This window comes from Jatropha curcas, chromosome 8, assembly GCF_041381405.1.
Source record: "Jatropha curcas cultivar XTBG-Jc1 chromosome 8, XTBG_Jcur_1.0, whole genome shotgun sequence".
Lineage (NCBI taxonomy): Eukaryota > Viridiplantae > Streptophyta > Magnoliopsida > Malpighiales > Euphorbiaceae > Jatropha > Jatropha curcas.
In genome coordinates, this window is record NC_143158.1 from 18248399 (window position 1) to 18274334 (window position 25936).

At 32.6% G+C, this 25936-nt stretch overlaps 1 protein-coding gene across 1 annotated transcript; it reads right to left on the reverse strand.

Annotated features, from left to right (window-relative positions):
* Positions 1-251: 251 nt before the first annotated feature.
* LOC149494279 (uncharacterized) lies at positions 252-25910 on the reverse strand. Its single transcript, XM_089725445.1, has 2 exons — positions 25545-25910; positions 252-371 (listed from the first exon to the last, which is right to left on the reverse strand). Exons 1-2 carry the CDS (start codon positions 25908-25910, stop codon positions 252-254), a joined length of 486 nt encoding a protein of 161 aa, XP_089581571.1.
* Positions 25911-25936: the final 26 nt, after the last annotated feature.

The window sequence follows — 25936 nt, forward strand, 5'->3', positions numbered from 1 at the left end:
ATAAAAGGGATTCATTTTTGGAAAAAATCAGAAAAAAAAAGATTAGAAATTGAAAAAAATTGAAAATTGAAATTGAAAAAAAAATTGAGAAAAAATCCCGTTTTTCTTTTTACAAATCAAAGTGGATAATCACGCATACATATAAAATTTTCAGTACTAACCAAGTGTAGGTACAGTCAAACGTACAGTACAGAAATACAGGCAAGGAAAAAATACAAACAACAACAGAAAAAAATCTGGCAACAACAGCATCAGCGACAGGGTCTCCTCCTCCTCTGATCATCAAAGGCCCTCAAAGTCCAGGCCGAAGAAAGCTCCTGCTCCATCCCAAGAATCAACTCCATCATTTGACTAACCAAGCCGTCAGGAACCTGGAAATCATGCAGGAAACACAAGTCAATATTAAATCTTTTACGAATCCTTTTTGTGAAAGATTTATCAACCATTACCTCATTAATGGAGTCGGAAGGGAGATTCCAACGATTCACATTAGCCAGGGAAACCTCCCGAAAAGCTAAGGTACCATCCGGAGTATGATAAGAGATGCTATACGGGAGATGTAAGTTGGCCAGATTTGGGTGAAGAGGCCCAGTAGCATCTGTGACGGCACGGGGAGCCCTGGAAGGACCTGTCGAGCGGCTAGGCCCAGCCCGAGATGGACGCTCAACCGGTGTGGAACAAGAAGGATTAGTCGTAGGCCTCCTCCTTGGAGTCCTAGTCGAGGGACCCGAAGCCCGAGAAGAATCGGTGTCAAGGGGGTGGGAAGGTGCCGATCTCTGAATACTATCAAGCCGAGATCCAATGGGCTGCATCAAAAAGATTCTGCAGAACTCGTCATAATCCCCCCCCCCACCCCAAGATGAACTCCACATGTGGAACACCCTCAGTATGAGCATCGGTGAGTCTCATCTGCTTGCCCGCTCGCATGTCCTCGGGCGGGGGATAAGGGACAGAACGACAGCCTCTTATCTGAAGGTCTACTCTCTCGCCCAAGTAATATCGTCTCAAGACGGGGTGCGACAGGACAACTCTCCGCCGAGACAAGGCATCCGATCGCTGGAAGTGGGGATCGGCCTGAATCCAACTCTGTAGACGGGCAGTCATCGCCCCCACCTCAACCTATGAAAGATGCAAATGTGTTAATAAATCCTTTTTATTTAATATATTTAAGAATTGCTAAGCACTTACCTGCTCCAGAGTGCAAGTGTCAAAAAAGGTCCTTAGATCCCTCAGCGATTTTTTGCGCCGAATGGTATGAAGGTTTGATCGGTACCATCTCCAAGCCAAAGGCACCAGTCCCAGCCCAAGATTAGCACGAATGAGCTCTGGGTGAGTATATGGGAAGTACTCGAATGCCCAAGTCTGCAAAAAAAAAAAATAATAATAATAATAATAAAGGAGAAAAAGTAAACTTACCTGGGCGTAGATACCAGTCATGGAAGCGTGGGTGTCTGCGTCCGCTGTAAGATCGATGTCTAGGGAAATTCCCAAAGACTCCAGAAAATCCTCGTCGCTGCTGTGACCCGAAGAAGTCATTGAGAAAAATGATGAGGAAGTTGAGAGGATTTGAGAGAAATCTTTGAGTTTGAAAGTTTAAAATGAATGTAAAAGTGAAACTTCAGCTATTTACAAGGAAAATAGCCAAAAGGCGGGTCTTCTGGACGCGTCTGATTTTCGCCTTCAAAATTGTTTTTCAGAGAACCACCGATTCCCATAAATCATTTTTATGGTTGCCGGTGGGGGCCAACTGTGAATACTCAAATTTTAAGGCTCAAAAGCTTATTTTCCCGGACTGCAAACAGTCCGGCCGGACCGGAGGCCATTCGAAAAGTTCACCGAAAGTATGCCAATATCGTACTTGAAACGTCTGAAAAATTACGAGGATCGCAGAACTTGTCCCGGAATATTTTTTGGAGGTACGGAACTCTCGGAAAAGCCTTTGGAATGAAAAACTAACGAGTGGACAGGATAGGGCGGCGGCGCCCGCCGTCCATGGTGGCGGTAGCCGCCCTCTAGCCTGGTTTTTCCTATAAATATAGCCCCAAATCGACAGTTTTAGGCACTTAGTCTGTGTTGACGGACGCTTGCTTCTCTCCTACGCTCCTTGCGGTTCTTCTACTGCTTTTCTGCATTTAGTGTAGGCTTTTATTACTCTGCTGTTGTGATATTTGGTCACTTAATTAAATTAATTTTAATTAATATTCCCCAAACGAGGAGCTTAATTTGGAATTTTCAAGCTGAAGCTAAGAAGCGGCCGCCGATTAATTCAGTTAATAACGAAACTCTGCCCATTTAATTTCAGCATTTTGTGCATATTTCTCTTCTACTCTGAATTCTAATAACTGCATTCACACCATCGTCATTTTGGCAGCAAATTGCCTTAAGTAAATGAGTTTAGGCTAAAATGCCCGGTTAATCAATAATCGTGGTATTAATGCTTAACTCTGAATATGTTGGCTAAAGTGCCTAGTTAATTAATAACTATGGTGTAATTGCCTTTATTTCGAACAGTTCGGCTAAAAGTCCAATTAATCAATAATTGTGGCTAAAAGCCTTAATCAATCACATTTTTGGCAACAAATTGCCTACAGTTTAATCAATCACGTTTTGGCAACAAATTGCCTACGGTTTAATCAATCGCTTTTGGCAACAAATTGCCTATAATTCAAATAACCACTTTTTGGCGGCAAATCGCCCAAATATCACCTTTTCTTTGGCAATAAATTGCCTAAATTACATATCATCTTTTGGCACGAATGCCTTAATCATTTTGGCGACAAATCGCCCAACAAAACCCCTTTGGCACAAATGCCCTTAATCATTTTGGCGACAAATCGCCTAACCAATCTTTGGCAACAAATTGCCTAATCAAATATCAACTTTTGGCACAAATGTCTTAATCAACCATTTTGGCGACAAATAGCCCAAACATCAATTTTTGGCAATAAATTGCCCAATCAAACACCTTTTGGCAACAAATGCCTAAAACAAAAAATCAATCAATCTTTGGCAAAATGCCTAAAAAAATTGCACGAAGCATACACACACTCATGCATGAAGCATACCCCTTCAAGATGCCTTTGAATAGGCTTTATCGAACTACGTCGGCTTTGATCTCTCATTCAAACGAGAGTACGTAGGCACGTTCAGGATTTAACCCCGAGCGGCAAGTCGAAATCATCAAAACACTTTATTGGTCCAATTGCATCAAATTACCTTGCAAAGCATTTACACTTAGGTTAGTTAATCAGCATGACATAGTCTCGGGATCCACCTCGGGTTCGTAGATTGTGCCTTAAACTTTGGGATAATTAATCTAGACCTAGGTTAATTACAATTGGAGTCATTTAGGGTTCTTTCTTAGTTTTCCCTTATAAAAATAAACTAGGTGGCGACCTCATAAAACACACACGTGAGCATACCTCGTTCTAGCATAATTTTGCCTTCGGGGGGAGGGTTCACACCTTGGAACATATGGCCCCAAGCAGGATTTCATTTTATTTTGTTATAAATTTTGTAATCTCTCACTTATTTTCAGATAATGCGAGAAATGTAAAAATACAAAGGAACTGCAACCCCCTTATATCTCCCTTTTCTTTTGGGTATAAATTCGCTATAAGTGATCGCATTATATTATTCAAAACGAATTTGAGGTCTAGTCTCAAGACCAAGGTCAAATGTCCATACCGAAAATTAGCTCTTATTGATGCATGGCTGAAAAAGAAAATGTTACATGGTGCATGAATGTCACAACATATGTACAGTTTATAACATATAGGGGAACGGGAGTTGGGAAATGCATGCCTTCCAACCTTATTTCTCACACACACGGATTGCATTGGTATAAATTTCGACATCTGTTTCCTAAGAATTGGTCTAATCTCGACAACCAACAGGGGGTTTTGAGATTGACGATATCAACTCTCGGAAATGAATGCGACATAATAACAGCAAAATGTCCATACCGAAAATTAGCTCTTATTGATGCATGGCTAAAAAAGAAAATGTTACATGGTGCATGAATGTCACAACATATGTACAGTTTATAACATACAGGGGAACGGGAGTTGGAAAATGCATGCCTTCCAACCTTATTTCTCCCACACACGGATTGCATTGGTATAAATTTCGACATCTGTTTCCTAAGAATTGGTCTAATCTCGACAACCAACAGGGGGTTTTGAGATTGACGATATCAACTCTCGGAAATGAATGCGACATAATAACAGCAAAATGTCCATACCGAAAATTAGCTCTTATTGATGCATGGCTAAAAAAGAAAATGTTACATGGTGCATGAATGTCACAACATATGTACAGTTTATAACATACAGGGGAACGGGAGTTGGGAAATGCATGCCTTCCAACCTTATTTCTCCCACACACGGATTGCATTGGTATAAATTTCGACATCTGTTTCCTAGGAATTGGTCTAATCTCGACAACCAACAGGGGGTTTTGAGATTGACGATATCAACTCTCGGAAATGAATGCGACATAATAACAGCAAATAGAATCGGGTGTTCCTTAGGGGAAGTAACTAAGGTTTTTGACTATATGCATTGGCTTTAGTCTTATTAGGTTTACAAAGTCTGGGTTTCGCAAACAGGATTCGGACTTTGTTGGGCCTACTCCTTTTGACACACCTTTAAGGTACTAGGCTTGCGGTTGGTAGTAATGTTAATTCTCGGATGGATGCACCTAAAACGCGAGGTTTAGGCTAGATCCACTGTCAAAGTTAACACCAGTACCGAAGGGTAATATGGGTAGAAAGTGGTGAGAAGAGAAAAATATGGCATGAATGCAAAAATCCTAAAAGAGAAAATAAAGCAATTAAGCACATACGGACGATTAAAAATTTTCCATCGGCTTTTCTAATCAATTTTATTTTGGAAAAAGTAGGCTTTTAGAGTCAATTCCTAATTGCAACCACTTAATTATTAAAAAATAACCGGGGATTAGTGGATGCAGAATCCCCAGTGAAGTCGCCAAACTGTTTTCGCCCCCCATATTATTTTTAGGAGAGAGATCCTTAAAACCCCGGCAAAGGACCTCGGAAAACTTCTTTTTTGATTTTGTTTATTATTGGAAAGTGGTGATAAAACCTTTTGGGAATGCGATGCCGATAAATCGGTCTTATAAATCATTTCGAGTCGCCACCCATTATTTCAGCAATGGGACCGTTTCCAATTTTATTTTAAAAATGACTCTATTTAAACCCAATTTTTATTTAAGGCCAATTATTTGAAAAACTGGTCAGGCGCACCTTGTGCGGTTCTAGGTAAGGGAATTGGGTACGTCGGCCCGTTGGAAGTCGACGCCCGGAAAACCGGCCTCTTTTTACCTACAATTTCTAATTTATTTTAGAAAAGCCAATTTATTTAATTAAATCCAACCCGAATAAATCGAATCGAGTTCCTATATGGAAAATTAATTAATCGTCCCAAATAGGTTCATTCATTGCATTCATAATCATTCATAATCACATCCATCATCCACCCATAGCAAAAAAATAATTAAAAGACCCGCTCTTGCCTTATGGTTAAAGGCAGGCCACAAACTGGATTTAATAATACAACTTAAACAATATAAATAATAAATCCTAAAATCTCAAAATCATAGTAAATTAATTTGTTTGATTTGATTAGAACACAGTCTGCCCATTATTGGTCATTTCTTGAATTAAAATTAAACATTTATTTAATGATATGAAATTAAAACAAAATAAAAAAAAAATGTTCTGGAACCCTAGAACAGTTACGTCACGCAGCTGTTCTATGAAAAACAGTTGCATGACGGAACTCCTAGCTGCGTGACGCATCTGTTCGTGACCTTATCAAAATTTTCAGTTTCATTAATTATTTATTTAAGACATAACATTAAATAAAAACATAAAAATGAAATAAAAGTTACGCCCATGAACAGTTCCGTCATGCAGGTGGTCCAAGCAAAGTCAAGTTCTTTTGGACATGAACAGTTGCGTCACGCAGGTAGTAGCTGCGTGATGCAGCTGCTTTGGTCCGTAACTACCTTTCAAACTACTCTTTTTACGTGTTCTTTTTATTAACAGATGTTTAATATAACTCAGAAATACTCAATAACAGGCAGAATGTTACTTAATCAACACCAAACTAACTAAACACTAAGAAAACAATATATTTAACAAATGAATAACTAAAAAAATAAAGAGGAAGGTTTAGATAGTTACCTAACCCTCAGATTCGAGGATTGCATACGGTTTAGATGATTTAGGAATGGAGCTTCACGATCCCAGAACCGTTTAGTACCGAGTTTTAACAGTAAAAACTTTTCTTTTCTTCTTTTCTCTCTTTTTTCCTCTTTTTATGACTTTTGCTTTGTGTTTTTCAATCTATGATCTCTAATGGCTTAATCTTCTTCAAGGTAACTCACTGGAGTTCCTGGAGAAAACCCTAGCCGCACCCAACTCTTAAAATCTCTAAGTCCAAATTATCCCCAGTCTAGAGAGAAAAGTCTCGTTTAAAACACAAAAAGTTGTATTTATATGGGTAGGGCAACAGAACAAAGCTGCATCACGCAGGTAGAAGCTGCGTGATGGACCCGTGAGCTGCGTGACGTAGCTTACTTTTCGTACAGTTGCCGCGTATCCATACAAACAGTGCAAACCGTTACACGGGCCTGTCCAAGTGGTGTCATCCTGGTTAGAGTTGCGTGACGTAATTATGAGTGCCGTCACGCAGGTGATAGCTGCGTGACGCAACCCTAATGCGGGTCAGACTCCTTGAACCGGTTTAAATCAAATTTTGGTTTAAAAACACTTCTGGTTGACCCTGATTCCCTATTCCGCATCCTTATATCATCATTGGGTTAGGCGGAGGCATAAAAACACGCGTCAACAACACCGAGTAATAATATCAATCATAATATAATAACTTATTTTGCAAGCAATATCATATATATAATTATTCACATAACTTGCAGTACAAGTAATCACATATCTGATAGCATTTTTTGTCATATTATCATATACACAAGGTAACTTGCTACTCAAGTAATCACACAATATCTTTGATATAGAGATTTGCATTGCAAAAGGCTATATAACAATGTTTAAGAATCTACTTTACATCATAAGCACATATTGCATGCATATATCAGTTTCTTACTTTACAGGTAATCTTAGAAGTATTCCTATAAATAACTTGCATGACAAGTAATCATATAACATCACGCCAAAAATAGACTGATCCAAGATTCAATTGAAATATTAGCCACCGAAATTACGGAATATAAAAGAATACACCAATCCGGCAAGCACTAAGGTAAGCAAGTGGGCAAAAGGTAATAGGGATCTTAGGAAAGCCAGCATTCAAGTAGGAAAGCCATCCGGGGAAAGGACCTAAGCTTAAGCTAGTTCTGTTCCATCCCGTGCTCTTTCCCTGTTGCTTAATGGATCGTTCCTTGCTCTATCTACAAGTAATCATAGATCACCAACCTATAGGTAACTTGTATCACAAGTAATCATATACCATCAATTTATAGGTAACTTGTATCATCAATAATCAGTAATTTATAATTGACTTATCATTCTCTTAATCATTAATCTAGATAATTGGGCCTTAACAATGACTTAGAAGAAACAGAAGTAGAATAGGAAACAGAATAGTGTTTGATAATAGTCAGACTAATACTGGGTAGTTAGCCTTTTAACATTAGACTTAGAAATTCTTTCAGATACAGTGTCAGTAGAGTGCGTCTACTCGTCCTAAAGACACCCACGTGTCTGGCATATGATCATAGCGGAATCCGAATCCAATTTCATAGCATGCTTTTTTTTCAGAAACAGATAACCATATTCCAGTAACTACTCAACCAAAATCACAATAAGAGCCCATTAATTTCTTCTTAAGCCAATTCAATTTAAATTTCATTTCCAGGTAACAACTTTATAATTCAAGCATCACTCAATTGTCATAACAAGTAGGCATACCTAATTGCAACCTGCTCATTATTTATAGAAGCTCATTTGCTTCATACAAATCTTAATCTTATATGCTCATTTGCTTCACACAACCTAAGTGATATTGAAATATGTTAAGTAAGGTTTGATATGGCTTGACTTGAGATGCTTGAGGAAGGGTTAGACACTATAACTCACCTTGAACACGAGAATTTGATTCCTGTCAATCACTTATAGTTTTGAAATGGTTTCATGGCAATCCTCGACCTATATTCACATGTAAACACATATTGCACTTTCTAGTTTTGTTTCTAGCTCTTATTGACATTCAAGGTTCTTTGATATTTTTATTCATTAAATTTGAATCTAAAATCTTAGGGTTAGAAATTACACATTTGAGCTTAATGTTCATCCATTTTATACTTATGTTCATGGTTAAGCCATTTATATTTAAGTTTGGTCAACTTTAGTGCTAGTTAAGGAAATCCAGAATTTTCAGCATGTGAGCTACTTGCATTCTTTTGATTATATCTTTATTTTCACAAATCCTTTTGCTCTAAAATTTTTACACAATATTCCCGACATCACATGGAACTCCATATTAAATTTCATGAATTTTGGAGTTCATTAACCTATTCAAATAAATTAATTATAGAACCAGAATTTTCAGCTTTCTTATACTGAGTAGTCTGCTTTCATTTATCAATATCTCCATTTTCCTTCATCATTTGGATTTTCTTTTTAAGAAAACATTATTCACATCCTACGCTATACCTCTGTAAGATTTTATAATTTTTGAAGTTAATTTACATGATCAAATAGCCTAAACACAGTACTAAACTCTGTTTAGAGTGTCACGCTGAGCAGTCTGTATTGACTTAAGTATAAATTTTTTTCCTTTCATCTTCTTGGCTTTTCCTTTTATCAAAATCTTGCAACATCCCAATTTAGCTCTCTATAAAATTTCATTAATTTTGAAGCTCATTTACATATTTAACTTTAATAAGGTATAGTGGTTGAATTGAAGCAGCTTCATTGAGACAGTTTTGAAAATTGTAGTTTTTAGCTTTTACATGATCAATTCCTTTCAATCCAAAAAAATTTCTAGCATTATAAATGCTTAATTGACATTTTTAAAAGATAATTTCAACTTTTTAGTTATCAAATTAAATATTTTAGCTTAGGAAAATATAAAAATCAAAGGTAGAATTTGAATTCCACATCTTTCTTTTAATTTCTTTTGCTTTCTCTTCTCTTGTTTCTTTCTTAGCTTAACTTCTCCTTTGATAAACTTATATAAACTTGATATTATACTATGGTTGGACTATAGTAGCTTGAAGAATAATGGAAAGGAGAAGGAGAAAGGAGGGGATACGGTTTGAAGGTGAAGATGTATTTTTGGTTGCTTAATGGAATGCAATTGTTTTGCCTTTTTCTTCTTTCTTTTTTTTTTTCTCTATGCACACTTTTCCTTTCCCCCTTTCTCTTTCAGTGACTCATTAGCGATTCTTGATGAGTCACAAGCTTAAGTGTTGAGAGATTTTGTGGCCACTTAAAATATGTAAATTACCTATTTACCCTCCTAATCAAATCAATTCTTTAATAATATAAATGCCTAATTTGGTCATTTCACTTTCCTCATTACTTAAGCTCATTTGATTTAGAATTTTATTCTTTTAGTTCTTAAATTTTCTTATTTTATTAGATTAAGATTTATGTATTTTCTTTTTACGGAATTATGGTGCCTTCCAACTTAATTTCATAAGGAGATTTTTTTTGTGCATTCATGTTATCATAGCTTTGATGTTCTAGAATTTTCCAAACTCATTACTTTAATGTCTTGCAAATTTCATTTCCTTGCATTTCAATAGTCATTTATGGTTTTAATAGGTCACATACTTGTAAAATATATCTTTATTACTTATTTACTTAATTTACATAACATTTGGGGTATGAGATTTTCATTGCATCTAGGGTGTTATAGTAATCATACCTGGTGCATAGCATAAGCTTTCTATATCATAATACCAAACGGGTATTTTTAAATCATAGTCAAACATAAGTTAAACATATTCACATTTTATAGTGATTCATAAGTCAACTATGTCAACATCACATTGTCAAGGTCCTAGAGTGTCATTTAATCACATCATATACTACACAAGCAAGTATAGTATCAACTCCATAATTTAACTTATGTATATCATAAAATAAAAGTCAAACAAAAAAGTGCACACCTTGTGGACATGGTTCTGCTTGTCCTAGAAATATATGGTGCATGCTTCTTTCTTTAGGTTTAATCATATAATTATCTTATGTTATCATCTAATTGCATATTAATTCATTTAATTGCATACTCAGCATTATTTAGATAAAAATCTCAATTAGGCATCATGACTCAATTACAAACTGAAATTATTTTAATTTCATTTAATACATGCATATTTATTTAATTAGGCATCATGTAATAAACTACAATAGTTCATACCATATAAAAGAGCAACAAAAATCACCTATAGGACTAGTATAGGTTTGACCTCTCTGAGGAGCCAACCTTACATATGCCCTTCATATATACTAAGGTTTGTTAGCTTATTTTAATTAAATAAATAATATTATTAATTCATTACATGCATTTAATACTATTAGCATAATTTATTTAATTTAAGTCAAACATGAGTCAACTTAACTTCACACATAAAATTCATGTTACATTTTATTAATATATAATTTATTATATTAATTTGTAATATTAATGCTAACCATTTAATTAACAACCTAACCTGTGAATTATTTAATTAAATCAACTAAATATTCATATCCAAATATATATATATATATATATATATATATATATATATATATATGAGTTATAATTATTTTGACTATAAAAAAGCGTGGGATACGATATTTTGTCTTCAAAATCCCACCACTACTCATTCCTGGTTAATATATTTTGATCAAAATATACGCACTGATTTAAAAATCCCAAATTGGTTTAAACGATGGTGGCAGTTTAAAGGAATTTCTGAGGAAATCATTCCTCATGATATCCATTATTTGTACCAGTTCTTTAAAACCCATTATAAACCTAAACCAGAAGAAGTTCATATTCCTTCTTTGATGTATTATTGTATGACCTTCTTCACTCCATGGGTATATCAATGGTATTTTGATTATCAGTATGTTCCAGGAAGCCAGATTCCCATGATAATAAAAAGACATAAAATAAAATGGTGGGGATCATTCAAGAATTCCACTACTGAACATAAAATTAGTCAATGGATCCGCAATAAATTATCCAGCCCATCTAAACCAGCTTTAACCTATGCCCATACATTAGCTATTCAGGATAACCCCCAATTTGGTATCCAAAAAGCCCAATGTCAGGCCCGGTTAGCTGCAGCCAAAACAGCAGAAGAATATAGATTGATCTGTCAAGAGATGTCTGAACAACTCTCAACCAGTTCAAATCAGCCCATCAAACCATCCACCAGTAAAGCCCAAAGTGCATCCTCCAGTAAATCTTCAAACACTACACACCATAAAGGCAAGGGTAAAATCGTTTTACCATCATCCTCATCATCTAGTTCATCTAGTGACGAAAGTGATGACAGCGATATCATAAAAATCCAAAGTAAAATAGGTAAAAAAGAAAAAGAAAGAAAAAAGAAGTTAAAACAGAAAGAAAAAATAAAAAGAAAAGAAAAGCTAAAAAAGAAAAAGAAGGACACATCGTCGTCCTCATCTTATTCTGAATCATTGTAAACAGGCAGAAGGAACCTTATTCCTTCACTCTTTGTAAAACACCCAACCAAACCGGCACACAAGTTTTTAGTAAAAGGCCAAAGGACAGCTCAGCAACAGTAAATATCCACTCGCCAACAGTAAATGTCCACTCGCCAACAGTAAAGGTCCATTCACCAACAGTAAAAGCAAACAGTAGAGATTCTCCGACAGAGACTACTGTTCACCAACAGTAAAAGCAAACAGTAGAGATTCTCCGACAGAGACTACTGTTCACCAACAGTAAAAGCAAACAGTAGAGATTCTTCGACAGAAACTACTGTTCACCAACAGTAAAAGTAAATAGTAAAGATTCCAAGATTTTTATTTAAGGGAGCCTTTTCCCCTTGTGAAGGCATCGCATGTAAACACATATTATAACATATACTCCCATATAGGCGTAGTCAATCTCCCCCTAAACTATCTCCCTCCTTTCCCAGTTCGATTGTAGAGGATTACAAGTTGAAAGTCTTAAAATTCTTGTAAGTTAAAACTAATTTAAGTTTATCATTTAAAGTTTAATTTTTGTATTTAAATATTGTAATACTATTTTGTTATTTCAATTATTTATTTTCGTAAATATAAATTGCTACTTATTAAAGCCCTGTTAAAGGCTTCATTCTCTTCTCCCTCCACACTCTGACTTAGTTCTGGGGATCCCAGACTAAGGGTGCAGGAACCCTCAACCTTAATTAAAATATAATCAATTAAAATTGGTTGAGTTAATTGATAAATATTAAATTGATTTGAGTTTGTTTGTTGTATAAGTATGCTCTGTGGTTGCACCTTAGTGTGATCTTCCACATCAGAAATATCATTCTTGTATGTTCATAAACATATACTGTTCACTTACTGTTCAGATTAAAATATATACTGTTCATCTTTAAACAAGTACTGTTAAAATTAAAGTATTGATATAAAGGCTGGAAACCCAGAAGTGCGGGCTACTGGTCCTAAGGTCTATTAATTTAGACATCTTCTTGGTATAACAACGCCACGTATCATACTTAAATGATTCATTGTTTTGTAAATCATATTGATAATAGTGTATTAATTGATATATATTTAAATGATATCTTGATTAATATGTATATTGATAATGATCGTTGTTTAGTACATGCTTATGTAGGTTTTAATATGTATGATATGTTTATTAATTTATAATTTATAAAATTCAACTTAATATCTGAGTAATTAAACGGTCCTTTAACCTTTTGTTGGTATCAGAGCCACTATGGTATAAGTCCGGTGCTTCTTAACTGAGCCGGCATCCAGATCCATGGAGGGTTCTCACTGTGAGACACTGTGACGAAACACAGGCTCTTACCTCCAGGATATCCCGCAGGGTGTCTGCGCTATGTATACGCGGCCCATAAGTCAGGTTGTAGTTGTCGAGAGGCAACATGCGTGAAAAGTGGTTCTGAGGTACTGCAGGTTGTCACGATCCTGGGCTCCACGCCTGGATTACGTGGATTTGTTGGTATCAGAGCCACTATGTGTAAGACCCGATTGATAGGGCAGTTGAAGGGTATAACCTGGCCGAGTTCTTGAGATATCATAACCGGACTTAGATCTGTGTAGTATAACCGGACCACTGTCATTAAAATCTATGCTATCTTATAAAATGGATTCTTTTATATGTAGCTTTTGTTGGTATCAGAGCCAAAGGATTTAGATCTGTTTGTTGGTATACATATAAAGACTCCAATTTATAATATATCATAGGTTGTCTTGATATGGTTCAACTGAGATATCAGATACAGTAAGTGGCCTATTTTTGAACCCGTGTGTAAGTCCCGATTGGTAGGGCAGTTGAAGGGTATAACCTGGCCGAGTTCTTGAGATATCATAACAGAACCACTGTCATTAAAATCTATGCTATCTAATAAAATGGATCCTTTATTATGTAGATCGGCTAGTAGTAATAGATCTGAAGACTCAGATAACTCCGAAATTAAAAGGGTAATAAATAGAAATGAATTAATTTTACAGGATTTTAGTAAAGCTATTGATGAATGGGAAATTCCTAAAGTTGATAAAGAACAAATTTATAAAATTTCTAAATTTAATTTATTTAAAACAGATTATGTAATTAAAACCGAAGAAAGAGATTTCCAATTAAGTAAACCTTTTGAAAGGATAACTCTTTTGTCTTCTAAAACTTTGCAACATCATAAAAGTAAAAAATATAAATATATTCATATAGGATTAATTCAAGTAGGAATAAAACCTTTAACCAGAGAAGGATTAAATACTAGTATTCTTGCAGTAGTAAGAGATGCTAGATTTTTAAATTTTCAAGATTCTTTATTAGGATCAGTTGAGACTAGCTTAAGTGAAGGACCGATCTCTTTTGAGGTCTATCCGGATATGACTGTCTCATTAAATGATTTAAATATTTTAGAAAGTATAGTTTTAGAAATTAAAACCCATAATTATAAGATGAAGCAAGGATCAATTCCTATAGCTTTGATTTATAAAATTCATTATAAAGCAATGAACTCAGCTTTTGGAACTAAATATAAGTTACAACCTAAAATTGGTGAAACACGTTTTCTTCAAACAGATTTAACTAAAACAAACACTGTAATACCTAAAACCATTCAATGGAAAGACATCACACTTCCCGATGAATGGATTTTGGAAGGGGTTGTACCTCCTCCTATATTAGAACCAATTAGACCAAATGTCAATTTACAAAAAATTGAACAGTTTGAAGATGGTAAGGTTACATTAAAATTTAATAGAAGTCATAGTATGAGGTTTACAGGGTCATCTTCCTCTGTAACTACAGATGAAAATGATAAACCTAGTTCTTCTATACCTTCTGTTATTTATGCAAAATATAAAGAATCTGAACCTAAACCAATTATTCAAACTTTAGTAAAACCTAGGTATTCTACTTCAGATATACCTAATTTAAATAAAATGAAAGGAGTTGATTATAGTTCTTCTATACCACAGGCTGTTTATAATCCTGTAGATAACTATGTTAATCAACAATCTAATTTGGTAAATTCATCTCCAGAATCACCCACAGCTTCAGCTATAACTGAAAATGTTAGTGCAATAGACAGAGAATTAAATGTTCTTAGTAAAGAAAATATTGAAAAGAATTTAATAAAAGAAATATCTAAAACAAAAAATTTATTAAAAATGAAAAAGATATTAAAAACATATACTTTTGAAGAATTAAAATCTGAATATTTAGAATATAAATTAAATAACCAAACTGAAATTAAATTCTTTGATTGGTATAACTTAATTAAAGAAAATAAATTTGAAAAAAGTCTAAACCCAATAACTATTAGAGATAAGAGACCAGAATTTGTAGTAAATGATCAAACAATAAAGAGTGATTTTCCACCTAAAACAATTAGTAAATTAAAACATCATGATAATGAAATTACTTGTGCCCCATACAAAACTGCTCAAGATAATGATGTAAATAAAAAAATAATCGAACAAAATAATTTTAGTAATGCAAGTTTAATTTGTTTAAATACACAATTAAAAAGAATTGAAAACTTATTGGAAAATAATCCAATTGTGAATGAAACGGTAAAAGGTAAAGAAAAAGTACAATCTCATATGTTTAAACCTTTTCAAATTTCCCAATCAAGTAAAAAAGAATTTGTAAATCAATTAAAAGATCAATTAAGTAAAATTCAAGTTCGATCTGCGACTACCCAACATGTAGCTCAGGATACTCCTCCATCATCAGCATCAAGAAATATAAATATAATTGAAGAAAACACCAACTCTGATGTAAGTGAACCTGACTCAGAAGATGTTAAGCAATTTGAATTAAATCCTATAAATCATCATAGAGAAATAGTGAGTAGGGCACCAGACCTAGGTATAATTGATAAACCTAATACTATATCTCAATTTAAATATAATGCTTCCACAATCTATGAATGGAACATAGATAGTCTAAGTGAATATAATATATTAAGTATTTTGCAACAAATGACAATGGCTGCAAATGCTTATAAAACCCAGTCAACTATTTCTGATAAAGCTATAGCAGAAATCCTCATTGCGGGATTTACTGGACAACTTAAAGGTTGGTGGGATTATCACCTTACTGACCAACAACATGAAGAAATCTTAAATTCAATAAAAGTGGATGAGGACGAAAACCCTATATTTGATGAAAATGGTGAAGTAATTCAGGATGCTGTGTCATCTTTAATTCTCACTATCTCATTACATTTTATTGGTGATCCGTCTCACATAAAAGATAAAAATGCAGAATTATTAAGTAATCTTAAATGTAGAAATTTAGGTGATTTTCAAACTTATAAAACAACTTTTCTCACTCGATTAATGTTAAGGGAAGACTCTAATCAAAGCTTTTGGAAAGAAAAGTTTTTAGCTGGATTACCTTATTTTTTAGGAGAAAAAGTTAGAAACAATATTAAACAACAATTTGGACAACCTATTCCTTATAATAAATTAACATATGGGCAGTTAATTAGTATAATTCAAAAGGAAGGTTTACAAATTTGTCAGGACTTAAAACTTCAAAAAAGATTAAAATATGAAATGCAAAAAACTAAACGAGAATTAGGATCATTTTGTAAGCAATTTGATTACAGTCTCACAACAAACCAACGATGTGATGGTCAATGTTCTAAAATAACTAAACCTAAAAAATATTATAGAAATAAATACTTTAAAAAACAATATAGGTCTACGCCTAGTCAAGATAAATTTTATAGTAAAAAGAGAACAAAACCTTCTTATAAAAACAAAAGCAAACAGTAGAGATTCTCCGACAGAGACTACTGTTCACCAACAGTAAAAGCAAACAGTAGAGATTCTCCGACAGAGACTACTGTTCACCAAAAGTAAAAGCAAACAGTAGAGATTCTCCGACAGAGACTACTGTTCACCAACAGTAAAAGCAAACAGTAGAGATTCTTCGACAGAAACTACTGTTCACCAACAGTAAAAGTAAATAGTAAAGATTCCAAGATTTTTATTTAAGGGAGCCTTTTCCCCTTGTGAAGGGATCGCATGTAAACACATATTATAACATATACTCCCATATAGGCGTAGTCAATCTCCCCCTAAACTATCTCCCTCCTTTCCCAGTTCGATTGTAGAGGATTACAAGTTGAAAGTCTTAAAATTCTTGTAAGTTAAAACTAATTTAAGTTTATCATTTAAAGTTTAATTTTTGTATTTAAATATTGTAATACTATTTTGTTATTTCAATTATTTATTTTCGTAAATATAAATTGCTACTTATTAAAGCCCTGTTAAAGGCTTCATTCTCTTCTCCCTCCACACTCTGACTTAGTTCTGGGGATCCCAGACTAAGGGTGCAGGAACCCTCAACCTTAATTAAAATATAATCAATTAAAATTGGTTGAGTTAATTGATAAATATTAAATTGATTTGAGTTTGTTTGTTGTATAAGTATGCTCTGTGGTTGCACCTTAGTGTGATCTTCCACATCAGAAATATCATTCTTGTATGTTCATAAACATATACTGTTCACTTACTGTTCAGATTAAAATATATACTGTTCATCTTTAAACAAGTACTGTTAAAATTAAAGTATTGATATAAAGGCTGGAAACCCAGAAGTGCGGGCTACTGGTCCTAAGGTCTATTAATTTAGACATCTTCTTGGTATAACAACGCCACGTATCATACTTAAATGATTCATTGTTTTGTAAATCATATTGATAATAGTGTATTAATTGATATATATTTAAATGATATCTTGATTAATATGTATATTGATAATGATCGTTGTTTAGTACATGCTTATGTAGGTTTTAATATGTATGATATGTTTATTAATTTATAATTTATAAAATTCAACTTAATATCTGAGTAATTAAACGGTCCTTTTCTCTTTTGTTGATTAAACGGTCCTTTTTCTCTTTTGTTGGTATCAGAGCCTGACGATTTAGATCTGCTAATTGGTATACATATAACGACTCCGATTTATAATATATCATAGGTTGTCTTGATATGGTTCCATTGAACTATACATCTAAGGTCCATTTGAGATATCAGATACAGTAAGAGGCCTATTTTGAACCCATGTGTAAGACCCGATTGATAGGGCAGTTGAAGGGTATAACCTGGCCGAGTTCTTGAGATATCATAACCGGACTTAGATCTGTGTAGTATAACCGGACCACTGTCATTAAAATCTATGCTATCTTATAAAATGGATTCTTTTATATGTAGCTCGATTAGTAGTAATAAATCGAATGTTTTTGAATCTTCAAAATTTCAAAGGATTATTAATAGAAATGAATTAATTTCTAAGAATGATTATAAAGCTATTGATGCAAAAAAGATCTCTACAGTAAATGTTTGTACAATTAAAAAACAATTCTATAAAAATTCTAAGTTTTATTATGAAATAGAAACTAGAATACCCCGAACATTAAATATACTTAGTAAAGAAGAAATTGAAAACGAATTACTTGAAGAAGTATCTAAAATAAACAACTTAATTAAAATGAAGCAGATTCTAAAAACTTATACTTTTGAAGAATTAAAATCTGAATATTTAGACTATAGACTAAATAGGCAAAATGAAATAAAATTCTTTGATCGGTATAACTTAATTAAAGAAAAAATTCAATCTCATGTTTGTAAACCATATCACATTTCACAGTCTAGTAAACAAGAATTTGTCAACATATTAAAAGATCAATTAAGTAAACTTGAAGTGCATTCAGCGACTACTCAACCAGTAGCTCTTGACACACCTCAAGCATCACGAAATATAAATAATTTAGAAGAAACTTCTAATTCTGAACTTAGTGAACCAGAATCAGAAGATGTAAAACAATTTGAATTAAATCCAATAAATCATCATAGGGAAATAGTTAATAGAGCTCCAGATTTAGGAATTATTGATAAACCTAATTCGTTATCTCAATTTAAATATAATGCTTCAACAATCTATGAATGGAACATAGATGGTTTAAGTGAATATAATATATTAAGTATTTTGCAACAAATGACAATGGCTGCAAATGCTTATAAAACCCAGTCAACTATTTCTGAGAAAGCTATAGCAGAAATCCTCATTGCGGGATTTACTGGACAACTTAAAGGTTGGTGGGATTATCACCTAACTGACCAACAACATGAAGAAATTTTAAATAAAATTCAAGTAAATGATGATAGTGAACCGGTATATGATGAGAATGGTGATGTAATTCAGGATGCTGTGTCATCTTTAATTCTCACTATTTCATTACATTTTATAGGAGACCCATCTCACTTAAAAGATAAAAATGGTGAATTATTAAGTAATCTTAAATGTAGAAAATTAAATGATTTTCAAGAATATAAAACCACTTTCCTTACAAGATTAATGTTAAGGGAAGATTCAAATCAAGCCTTTTGGAAAGAAAAGTTCTTAGCTGGACTACCTTTCTACTTAGGCGAGAAAATTAGAAATTCTATAAAACAACAGTTTGGTAATCCAATACCTTATGATAAATTGACTTATGGTCAATTAAATAGTATTATTCAAAAGGAAGGATTACAAATCTGTCATGATTTAAAAATTCAATTAAATTTAAAATCTGAAATACGTAAAACTCAACAAGGATTAGGATCCTTTTGTAAACAGTTTGATTATGGCATGACTTCTACCAAACCTTGTAGTGGTCAGTGTTCTATATCAAATTTATCTTCATCTAAAAATTCTTATAAAAATATAACTTGTTATATTTGTGGTAAACCAGGACATACGTCCAAAGTTTGTACAAGAAAACCATCCTCTAAATCTCAAAATCCTAAAATAACACAACCACATAAATCTTCAAGAAAAACTTCTTTTAAAGATTTAACTTGTTTTCATTGTGGTAAAAATGGTCATACTTCTAAATTTTGTAGATTTAACAAAAAATTAAATGCATTAAAATTAGAAAAAGAAATCTTAATAAAAATTCATAAATTATATCTCGATTCAGACACTTCAGATTCTGAGTCTATAGAATCTGATAAACTCGAAACAACAACCAGTTCATCCGAATAAAATATTTTTATCTTTGTATTTCTAGTAAAAATCCGTATTCAAAAGTTTTAAATATCCGAATAAAATATTCATATACATTTATAAAGTATTTTTGGACATTTTCTGATACATATCCGTATATTAAACTTTTGTATTTTGTTACAATATTTTTGTATTGTATTCTGGACTCTCTAGAATTCTTACAGCAACTTGGAAAGGAAGCAGGGATACATGTTCTCTCAACCTCTAAATTCCTCTTAAACACTTTCCTAAAACACTTCCCCTGCATAGTAAATCATCAACAGGACTTCTTAAAGGAATGACAAGGTATAACCTCTTCTTCCACAGAAGAGTAAGGTATGGCTTCTAAACTTAAAAGCGATCATACCCGATCATGGTATGGCTATTCCGTCTCAAACGGTAGACGGTAAAGAATTATCAAATCCGTTAATGGCTGTGGATTTGCCAAAAATCCAATATATTGATTATTTAATTGATTGCTCAGGCTATATGTAAAGACATTGTTTGATTAAATTGTTTAATATCACTATTTTAAAACCCATACTCGAAAAATCAGGCTGGCTTTCTTTTTGCCCTGGGTATATTATAAGTATATTAGCAAGCCCATATAATAGGCCCAAATGGTCTCAATAATATTTTGCATAAAGAAAAAGATAAAATTATATTATCATCATCACCTTCACCTTCACATGGCGATAGTGCAATTCATGATGATATTCCATTATTAAAGTCAAAAGATAAAAGATAAATCAAAGAAAAGAAATGTGAAGATAAAAAGAAAAAAGTAAAAAGAAGGACAACTCATCGTCCTCATCTTCTTGTAAAAGGCAGAAGGAACCTTATTCCTTCAATTTGATCTCATAAAAATCCAAGATATTATCTCCAACTAAACAGGTGGCAGACAACCCACTGTTCATCCACAGTAAAGATTCGGTGGCAGACAAGTCACTATTCATCAACAGTAAAAAGTAAAAAGTAAATAGTAAAGATTCTTTCTTTTGTTATTTAAAGAGAGCCTCTCCTCTTTGTGAAGGCATTGTCCAATTGTCCAATTATAGGCAATCCTAAGCCCGAAAGCTTAGTTAGTAAACCTCTCTCCTCTCCTTCCAACGTTCATTGTAAGGATTCAAGGTTAGAGATTCTTTAAACTTTGTAAGTTTAATCTTTTAAATTTTTGTATATGTCTTTCAATTTTGTAAATCAAATTTAATCTTTGTAATTAAATAAAGTTTTATATTTTATTTATAAATTGATACTTATTAAATGCCCTGTTGAAGGCATCCTTCTCTTCTCCCTCCACACTCTGACTTAATTCTGGGGATCCCAGGTTAAGGTTGCAGGAACCCTAAACCATATAAAATTGTTCTTGCGTAAAATTGTATGTTGTATAAGTATGCTCTGTGGTTGCACCTTAGTGTGATCTTCCACATCAGAAATAAATTGTTATATGCTTCTTTGATTTAAACAGTAACTGTTTGTTCATATAAAAAAGATAAACAGTAACTATTTCTTAAGTTTAATTTGAACAGTACTTGTTATAAATTTATTTGTTTAATAAATTAATTTGTATAATGTTTGATCTTTAAAATAGGAATATTAAATAATTTCATCATAGCATTTACTTTGTTTAAATTTATTCCTTTTATAAGATTCAGATCTGTTAAACGGTCCTAAAAGCTTTTGTTGGTATCAGAGCCACTATGGTATAAGTCCGGTGCTTCTTAACTGAGCCGGCATCCAGATCCATGGAGGGTTCTCACTGTGAGACACTGTGACGAAACACAGGCTCTTACCTCCAGGATATCCCGCAGGGTGTCTGCGCTATGTATACGCGGCCCATAAGTCAGGTTGTAGTTGTCGAGAGGCAACATGCGTGAAAAGTGGTTCTGAGGTACCGCAGGTTGTCACGATCCTGGGCTCCACGCCTGGATTACGTGGATTTGTTTAGAAGTTTCTTCTAAATTATTTATATTTCGTGATGCTTGAGGTGTGTCAAGAGCTACTGGTTGAGTAGTCGCTGAATGCACTTCAAGTTTACTTAATTGATCTTTTAATATGTTGACAAATTCTTGTTTACTAGACTGTGAAATGTGATATGGTTTACAAACATGAGATTGAATTTTTTCTTTAATTAAGTTATACCAATCAAAGAATTTTATTTCATTTTGCCTATTTAGTCTATAGTCTAAATATTCAGATTTTAATTCTTCAAAAGTATAAGTTTTTAGAATCTGCTTCATTTTAATTAAGTTGTTTATTTTAGATACTTCTTCAAGTAATTCGTTTTCAATTTCTTCTTTACTAAGTATATTTAATGTTCGGGGTATTCTAGTTTCTATTTCATAATAAAACTTAGAATTTTTATAGAATTGTTTTTTAATTGTACAAACATTTACTGTAGAGATCTTTTTTGCATCAATAGCTTTATAATCATTCTTAGAAATTAATTCATTTCTATTAATAATCCTTTGAAATTTTGAAGATTCAAAAACATTCGATTTATTACTACTAATCGAGCTACATATAAAAGAATCCATTTTATAAGATAGCATAGATTTTAATGACAGTGGTCCGGTTATACTACACAGATCTAAGTCCGGTTATGATATCTCAAGAACTCGGCCAGGTTATACCCTTCAACTGCCCTATCAATCGGGTCTTACACATGGGTTCAAAATAGGCCTCTTATTGATTGTAAATCTGGGATCGTAAACAACACATAGTGGACTTACCATATGAAAAAGACTTTGATGAAAAAACCATTAAAACTAAAGCTAGACCAATTCAGATGAGTCCTGAATTGATTGACCATTGTAAAAATGAAATTCAAGATTTACTTAATAAAAAATTAATTTCTAAATCTCGAAGTCCATGGTCTTGTGCAGCTTTTTATGTGAATAAAAACGCTGAAATAGAACGTGGTGCTCCCAGATTAGTAATAAATTATAAACCATTAAATACAGCTTTAAAATGGATTAGGTATCCTATTCCAAATAAAAAAGATCTTTTAAAGCAACTCTATAATGCAAATATTTTTAGTAAATTTGATATGAAATCTGGCTATTGGCAGATTCAAATAGACCCCAAAGACAGATATAAAACAGCATTTACAGTTCCATTTGGCCAATACGAATGGAATGTAATGCCTTTTGGATTAAAAAATGCTCCTTCTGAATTTCAAAGGATCATGAATGATATTGTAGAACCACTTATCATAAATCCATTAGGATCACCTAAAATATTCTCCTAACCCTCTAGTATTCCCTCTCTCCCTCTCTCTTGTAAGAGTTCAACGTTGGAGAAGGATAAACATAAAACCTTTGTAAGTTATCTTTCTATTTTAAGTTTTGTATTTCTATTTTGTAAATAAATAAAGTTTATTTATTTTAAATATAAACTGCTACTTCAGTAAGACCGTGTTTACGGCACCTTTCTTTCTCTCCCTCCACACTCTGACTTAATTCTGGAGATCCCAGGTTAAGGTTGCAGGAACCCTAAACCATATAAAATTGTTCTTGCGTAAAATTGTATGTTGTATAAGTATGCTCTGTGGATGCAGCTTAGTCTGATCTTCCACATCAGAAAGACTATTTATATAAATGTTTGTATGATTGTTTGATTAAACGATTTCATCATAGCATTTACTTCATTTAAAATTATCCTTTTATAAGATTCAGATCTGTTAAACGGTCCTTAAAGCTTTTGTATATATATATATATATATATATATATATATTTGGATATGAATATTTAGTTGATTTAATTAAATAATTCACAGGTTAGGTTGTTATATATATATATATTAGTCTTCTTAGTACCAATACTATTATTATTTCAAATTATGTCATTTGTCAACATACTACATTTTCTGATGTGGCTATATCAACCAATTATATTTTTTTTTAATATGCCCATAGGCCTAACATGCCCAAATAAAAATTAAGGTCAAACGCTAATACCTTTTCTAATATAGCTCTTAGGCTAACATACCAAAATAATGATTAAAAATAATAGCCCATTTCATTTTCTCATATAGCCACAGGTTAATATACTCAAATATTAATTCTAACAATAACCAATAATATTTTTTAATATAGCTTTAGCCTAATATGCTCAAAATAATAATTAAAAGCAAATATAAATTAAAATAGGCACTCTAGAAATATCATGTCAAGCAAATCAATTAGGATGTTATTCCCAAATAATAATTAAAGTCAAATATAAATTAAATAGGCACTCCAAACATATTCTATCAACCCAAATAAATTAAGATATTTTTGCCAAATAATAATTTAAGTCAAATATAAATTAAAATGAGCACTCGAAAGACATCCTGTCAATTAAATCAATTAGGGTATTGTGCCCAAATATTAATTAAAGTGAAAAATAAATTAAATGGATACTCCATAAATATCCTGTCAACCAAATAAATTAAGGTATTTCACCAAAACAAACAGTCCAACACAAAAGATCACATCAACAAATCGCTATAGCTTCATGAGTAGAACAATTGGGCAAATTTTAACAAAATTCACACTCAATTGCAATAATATCAAATCAATTTCACAAGATCAAACAAAAATTAAAGAAAATCTCAATTACTAACAAGATCATAATTGAACAAACATTAATAAAAAAAAACTAACATATAATTGAAGAGTACTGACCTCTAATTGCACAATAACAAGCTCAATTTCACAATTAAATCTTCCCTTCTTTATGTGTACAAAATCAAAAACGAAATAACGAGTATACAATAATTAGGGATTTGAAATCTCCTTAAAGCACAGATTCTAAATATGCAATCAAAATAAAAAACGAGTTTATGGATTGTGAAACAGAATCATATCTTACTTGAGGAATGCCCTACTGTGGCTATAGCTAATTGCACCCCTAGATATACTGATTTATTTTATCAAACTAATTATAATCTACTAACCTTCATCTTTGATTGCAGATTTCATGGAGGATCTCACAATAAAAGCTCCTGACTCTTTTCTTTCCTTTTCTTATTTTTTTTTTCTTTTGCTCTTTGCGTGTGGGTGTGTTAAGAGGGCGGCACCTCTTTCTGGAAGAGGGGTTGGCCTCTTCTTTTTAGGCGTTAGTTATTATTTTTTTTTCTTTTTTCTTTTTTTTTTTTTAAAGTGTCCCACCTTTAGAACATGGGCTTAATTCTTTTTTCTCTTAAATTTGGCGAATGGCCATTTTAAAATCAGCAATATCTTTATATTTTTTTTAATCTTTTATTTATTAAAATCACAAAATAAATTCCTCCACTTATATTTAAACAAATAAATTACAATAAATAATGTCAAATACCAAAAATCAATAATAATCACTACTAATTAAAATAATTACTAATATTTATAAATAAATATTAATAATTATAATTAATTGCATTAATTATTTAAAAATACAAATTTAGTCAATTAAATACCTAATAAATAGAGAAAAATCATATTAATTTAGAAAAAATATTCTAAAATCAAATTAACACCATTTTAATATCCAATTTCAAATAACTAGGTGCGATCAGAACTATATCACATCAAATCTGACAATTAGGCTTCCTAAAGTACCGTTTCACAATTCGCAATCCATTGAGTAACAAACTAAAATCATGCAATGCATGAATCCCAATCAAAATTCAACGATTATGAAAATAACTTATTAGGATTGTAAATCATACCAAAACCCCAATTTGGTACTAATTAGCATTCCCGTAAGCTATTATTCATAATTCCAGAAATTAGGGCGTTATACTTCCCTCAAGTGACTTCTTCATAATACCTTAACTAAAGGAATCTTTTTATTCTGAAGTTGCTTAGTTTCTTTCGCTAAGATAGTCAATGATTCTTCATCATACATGAGGTCAGGATTAACTTCAATCGATTTTAGAGGCAATACATAAGATGGATCAGATCTATACCTTCGTAACATATAAATATGAAAAATATTATGAATCTTGTCTAGCTTAGGAGGTAAAGCTAATCTATATGCAAATGGACCAATTCTCTCGAGTACTTCATAAGGTCCTATAAACTTAGGACTCAATTTCCCTTTTCTTCCAAATGTCATAACTTGCTTCCATGGAGAAACCTTGAGGAATACTTTATCACCCACATTATATTCTATATCTCTTCTTTTCAAATCCATAAAGGATTTTTGTCCATCAGCATCTG

What these genes read in the sequence shown, in the direction of transcription:
- LOC149494279 (XM_089725445.1), bottom strand. Translation starts at nt 25,910, where the DNA reads ATGGATTTGAAAAGAAGAGATATAGAATATAATGTGGGTGATAAAGTA. An exon ending in AAAAGATTCCTTTAGTTAAG is followed by an intron (nt 372 to 25,544) that starts GTATTATGAAGA and finishes CATGATTTCCAG; the next exon opens with GTTCCTGACGGCTTGGTTAG.